Here is a 6540-nt window from a genome sequence, read left to right as displayed (position 1 = left end):
TAAAAATTCACAGCCATGGAGATCAAGAATAAGTAAGAAAAAATATACACTTTAAAGGTCTATCAAAATCTGATGTGTTTCTGACATGCATAAAATGTAATCAACATTATTTTGTCTATTGGGGCTACAGAGGATTATACAATTAAAATTCATTATCCTTCAATAGTGCATGCTCTAGGTGGTACAAATATTGCACAATAAACATAGCTGAATAACTTTGGAAATGTATAGAGGTACATAACCATTAACAAACATACAAAAGAAATGACAATCACAGAGGAAAGATGGCTAATAAAAGTTACTTCATACCCCCTTACTGAAGTCCACAGAGGTTGGAAGTAAAAGAGGAAAGAGATTCCAAGCAAGGGTCCATTACTAGGCAAAAAAATTCTCAGACCTGCAACAATAATGTTTGGCATGCTGAAAGCATCAAAAGACCGACAAAACAACATAGCCATAAGTCAAAAATTCATTTTTATGCAAGCTTACTGATAATATCACATTCTGATATGCCAAGAAAAATGGTGATATCATGTTTCTCAGAGATTTAAGTTATGCATACTTGTATATAAATTCCTAGCACCTAGCAAAGTCATTAACAGTGAAGAAAGATTGATGCAGTCTAATCATTTTGTTTCAGGAAATGCAGCGATTAGTCTTCAGATTAGTGAGATTATGGGATAGAAAAGACCAGGTACACAGATGGGCAATTCATTGATGATTCAAACTTGTACGAACAGTACTTTGCATGTTAAACTGCTTGTTTTAAATTTTGTAATATGGATTTGGAAACAGGAAAGTTGAAGCATAATGATGTTGGTACAAATGTAGGCTGACGTGAGCAATACAAAACGTTTGTACAATATATGCAGATGATGCCATTTTAATAAATTGACAAACTGCGTGCATAAGAGATTTTAATTTGCACAGATACACAATGGCAGCTGACCACTGAATAATCTTGATACATTATTACAGGAGTGCACAAACCAGTCTCCATAAAAGCTGCTGAGCAAAATCCATCGAACGTATACTGCAGTAAACTGGAATTATTTTATTGGGCAGTTACATGGAATTAAAATAGAGATCAACCACAATTTAACCAAAAGGTTAAGTAGGCTCAGGGTCCTAAATGGACTACTCTTGTTCTCATGTCAGAAACAATGGAAAGAGACCAAAATGTCATGCATCACCTTTCACCCCCAATTCACATGCACATGGATCACAATGCTGTATTATGCAAACCTCCACTTACTCTGCTATATTTATGTATCCACAGGATGCCACAGCATGCAGCGGGGTCCAGCCCTCATTGTCTGGTTGATTAGTGTCTGCGCTGTGTTCCACCAGAAACTTTACCATTTCGAGGTTCTCATCAATACAGGCCTACAAAATAAGAAAAAAGAAATTTAGCTACACCATCAATATATTGCAAAGAAATTTGGAAGAATATTATGGCATTTAGCAATTACTTTCCGGCTCCTATTTTATTAACTGATGTCATAAGTGTCCTCTCAAAACATAGGCTCAAACAAAATTGACTTTAAAGATGACAAACAATATTGTAAGACATGTCCTTGATGAATTAATTTAAAGAATTCGAAGAACAACTACGACTATCCCAATTTGTCTAACCAGATGATAATCCAAGAGAAGCAAGCAGCATGTGAAAAGTGATTAAAACAGTCAGAATTACTAATGGCTTAAAAGAAAATCAAGAAAATCAGTGCAAACATATTATAACGTCAGTGATCTCACTTAATTGCTTGGGACCTCCCAACATATACTTAAAAATATTTGTGGATTTTAATTAAATCGACACATGTTACAAAATGATAAAGAATAAAATATATAAGTACAAGTTCAATCTCAGGTTATCCATCCATATAACCGTGCCTAGATGTTAAGTATTCAAAAGTAATCATTGTCTTCATAATTTATTAGCACAAAGACAACAAATTAATCAGAATTTTAGAGAAACATTGATAAAATATTAATCTGGTGTTCATGACTGGATTTCAGATACACGTGATCGCTATATCACAGCTGTTTGCTTAACAGACATTTTCACCACATAGTTCACAAAGCACTGCCTAAAAAATTGAGATACAGAATAAAATCAACTCAGAATTTGTGATGGATAAAGTCAATGATAATAAGAACAATTTTTTTTATCAAACCACTCGTTTATTGATGCATGCAGATGATATGGCTTTGTGTTATGTAAATCGCAATGCAGACCAATTCCTTATTGCACAACCCTCCCTTCCTGCTGATAGCATAGGGGGTGGGGAGGGAAAGAGGGGAGCCTCCTGTACTAATAAATTTGCTATTACTTTATCTAGAAACAACCTGATAAACAATAAGTTTGTGAAATGATGCAAACCTTTCATAAATAGATTGTAAAACAAAACAAAAAATTACTTTGGACACTTGCATAATACATCGGATTTATGGAGATATGGTGCTCTGAAACGTTGAGTAAAACTAGACTATCTGCAATGCAATTTGTATTCATTCCAACTGGTAAAGCGATTTCTTAAACACTGCAGATATTTCATGTATGCAGCTACAATGGAAATTGTAAAACCCTTCAGTGTATGACAAATAGTCAGTGAATAAAAATGTAATAACAATTCATCACATTTTAATTACAGACAAGCCCATTTAGTTGCAACTATTTTGGTTTATTGCAATCTTCAAGGGATTTTTTTAATAAACCAAGAGGCAACATTATTAGAGCTGCTTTGATGAACTGCAAATTTTAATTGCGTAAATTTCTTCCAACTTTGCTAGAGTAAACACTTGAGTAAATAAAACAAATGTTTCACAAATTGAAACTTTTAGCTTTAATATTTTTTAAGCTTAACTGATTTAAAACAAACATTCAGAATGCATTAAATTTCTAGGACAATCATTGCTTGGGATGAATTGTACAAATGATTAAACTAGAGAGTCCAAATGTAGAAACAGGAAACTGCAGATGCTGGTTTACAAAAAAAAGACAAAGTACTGGAGAACATTGAGAGGTGACATTTTGGGTTGGGGCTCTTCAGAATCATTTTTGTGGGCAGGAAGAGTTTTGATGAACACTCTTCACTCCAACCTCCTTCATGAGATCACAGTGACATGCATAAGGCATGATGACTTCTTCACCTAGTCAAAATAATTTAACAACAATACACAAAATTTTGACTGAGGTGAAATACAACGTTCTAAGAAAGATTGGGAGAGCCAAGGACCTCGAGGACCAGATGACATAGGTTTAAGGTGAAGGGGAAAAGATTTAATAGGAATCTAAGGGGTAACTTTTTCACAAAAAGGATGGTGGGTGTCTGGAGCAAGCTGCCAGACACGGTATTTGAGGCAGGGTCTATCCCAACATTTAAGAAGCAGTTAGACCAGTGGTTCCCAACCTTTTTTTGGCCATGCCCCACCTAATCACCTCTAAAATCCTGATGCCCCCCCCCCCCCTTTTTTTACCCCCAAAAAATGATTTACTCAAAATAACATCTGAAACATAAACTACATATGTTCACCTGATGGAAAATCCAAAAAAATAAAAATCGAAAATTTGGACCCAGACCTCCTCAATTGCCCCCCTTAAAAATCAAATTGCCCCCCTGTGGGGCGTACGCCCCACGTTGGGAACCACTGAGTTAGACGGTCCATGGATAGGGCAGGTTTGGAGGGATGTGGACTAAATGCGGGCAGGTGGGACGTGTAGCTGAGACATGTTAGTCGGCGTGTGCATGTTGGGCCGAAGGGCCTGTTTCCACACTTTATCACACTATGACTAACAACAACAAATCAGATGGATATTACACAAACGAAATAACCACGGGATGCCATCAAAAGGTTTTGAACAATTTCACATTTATCTCAAGCAGATAAAACCTTACACTTAATATTTTACATGAATGAAGAGATCATTTAGAAAAGTTGTTTATTTGATATTGCATTGTGATTTTGCACTGTTATAATAAACACCAATCCAATAGAACAAATCTGTTATAGATTATCCATAATGATTTTTAAATCCTGGTTTTATAAACATTTGAGTGATGAGGGTACATCTTCTGAACTTTAATTTTACAGCTAATACTTAAACCTGTCAGCTAATTAATGTTAAGATCCGCAACAAGAAATTAAATAAATACACGGAGAAAATTAAAATCACAGGTGAGGCCCTTAAAGAGATATTTCACATCATTACCCGAGATACAATTTTATTAAATCATTTCAAGGGAAAAAAACAATGAATATCATTACCAATTTATTACCAATTAGTCCAGCTTATCTTCACTAAAAACATCAAGATTCCCATCATCAAAAGCTTCCTTAAAACCTCTCCTTTGTACTATTTAAAGCCAACTTCTATAATGGGCCATCAGAGAAATGCCTGGATGATTTGCTACATTAAAAGGACCCCCTTAAATAGAATTTAGAAACAATGCAGGGCTCTCGCTTAACTTTTTTTCCCTGTTGCCAGCAGGGCAACCTTGACAGCTTTTTAGGTTGCCAAATGACAGTTTAGGTGGTCATTTAAGACGGTTTGCATGAAGCGTGTGATTAAACGAAGTGCGTAGTTACCAGTTGGAATTATGCTCAATGAAGCATTCACATATTATGTTTAAGAAGGAACTGCAGATGCTGGAAAATCGAAGGTAGACAAAAGTGCTAGAGAAACTCAGCAGGTGCAGCAGCATCTATGGAGCGAAGTAAATAGGCAACGTTTCAGGCCGAAACCCATCACTGAAGAACGTTGCCCATTTCCTTCGCTCCATAGATGCTGCCGCATCCGCTGAGTTTCTCCAGCACTTTTGTCTACATTCACATATTATTTCTGCTTCAAATAAAGTCACAAACTAAACATATTCACCAATCAAGACATTATATATACCGCAATGACATGCAGCAAAATTATAATACAATATCTCAACTCTTTTTACACATTGCAATTGATGCAAGCATGTTTCCTCTAGAGGACCGAAAATTACCATGACATGGCCATAGCATGGGTCGTTATTGCTATTGGCACAGAAACACTTTGGCTTCCCACATAATTTATCCATAACAAAATATACAGGTTGCAAGGAAATTTCTAAAGGCATTTTATGATAATAGCTGTTAAAACCGACTATACCCATCTCACAGGTTAAACATTACACTAACTGACAAGAGATGGCCAAAGGACAGAACTGGAGCAAATGTTCTTTTGGTAATATGTTTAAAGGTGTCAAAACAAATAATAACATTGGGAATTAAAACACATGTGATTGCATTCTGTTATCAAACATAGTCAATGTTCGCTCTGAAGACCATGAAGCACAATAGGGTCAGGGGGTGTGTGACTCAGTGCGGGGTGGATAGATGGCGATGGGGGGTTTGAGAAGGCAATCAGTGCGGAATGGATGGATTGAGGCAGGTGAATTAGTACGTGTTGGTTGGAGTATGTAAAATTGTGAGGGGAGATGTCAGTGGTGTTGAATGGGGGGGATCAGTACGGGAAGGATGGGGGGGGGGAGGGATCAGTACAGGATGAATGGGTGGATCAGTACAGGATGAATGGGGGTAGACAAAAATGCTGGAGAAATTCAGCGGGTGAGGTAGCATCTATGGAGCTAAGGAAATATGCAACGTTTCGGGTCGAGACCCTTCTTCAAACTGTACCCCCATTCTTCTTGAATGGGAGGGATCAGTACAGGATGAATTGGGGGGGGGGGTTCAGAACAGTGTGGATCGGAGGGTCTGTGCAGGATGAATGGGGGATCACTACAGGATGAATGAGGGGATCAGTATAGGATGAATGGGAGATCAGTACGGTATGAATGAGCGGATCAGTACAGGATGCATGAGGGGATCAGTACAGGATGAATGGGATATCAGTAAAAGATGAATGGGAAGATCACTACAGGATGGATGGGGGGGATTGGTGCAGGGTAAATGGAGGGTGGGTCAGTACGGGATGAATGGGACGATCAGTGCAGTATTAATGGGGGGAGAAGTGCAGGATGGATGGGAAGGGGGGTCAGTACAGGATGAATTGGATGGGGGGGGGGGGGGAGGGGGGTGGCAGGAGAATCAATGTGAGGTGGGTAGGGTGATGAATAGATTGGGGGGGGGGTAGATGGGGAGGACTGAATAGAGGAGAAGGGAATGGGGATCAGTGCGGGATGGATAGGAGGGGTCCCAGGATAAGAGGGGTGGAGGGGGGGCGTACAAGAGAGAGAGAGAGAGAGAGAGGGAGAGGGTGGGGTGGAAGGTGCAGAGGTGGGGAGGAAGGAAGGAAGGTCAGCGCTCCTCGGACAACATCGCCCCGCTGCCTTGGCCGTCCCTGTCCAACGCCAAAGTGCCGTCGCTTCCACGCCACCGCCTCCCCTCCTCCGCCAGCCGACTGGAAGGTGCGGGGCCGAGCGGTGCAGCTCAAAGATAGCTATAGGATCTATCGTGCAGCTGCTTCAGACGGCGGAAGGAGGCCTCCGCCTACCCTTCCCTCTCTCCCTCCTCCCGGCCTCGGCGTGCGGGAGGGGTTGTTTT

At 39.5% G+C, this 6540-nt stretch overlaps 1 protein-coding gene across 1 annotated transcript in view; it reads right to left on the bottom strand.

The window, feature by feature from the left end:
• Positions 1–1251: 1251 nt before the first annotated feature.
• The window catches only part of LOC116986776 (protein phosphatase 1 regulatory subunit 12A-like), a 56592-nt gene continuing 51303 nt past the window's right edge, over positions 1252–6540 (bottom strand). The window contains exon 2 of the mRNA XM_033042445.1: positions 1252–1386. Coding sequence (XP_032898336.1) covers positions 1252–1386 — 135 coding nt within the window. The remainder of the gene's footprint in view (positions 1387–6540) is intronic.

The sequence above is a fragment of the Amblyraja radiata genome, chromosome 24, assembly GCF_010909765.2.
Source record: "Amblyraja radiata isolate CabotCenter1 chromosome 24, sAmbRad1.1.pri, whole genome shotgun sequence".
NCBI classification, from domain to species: domain Eukaryota; kingdom Metazoa; phylum Chordata; class Chondrichthyes; order Rajiformes; family Rajidae; genus Amblyraja; species Amblyraja radiata.
The sequence above is the reverse complement of the archived record's forward strand: the minus strand, read 5'-3'. Positions and strand labels throughout refer to the sequence as shown.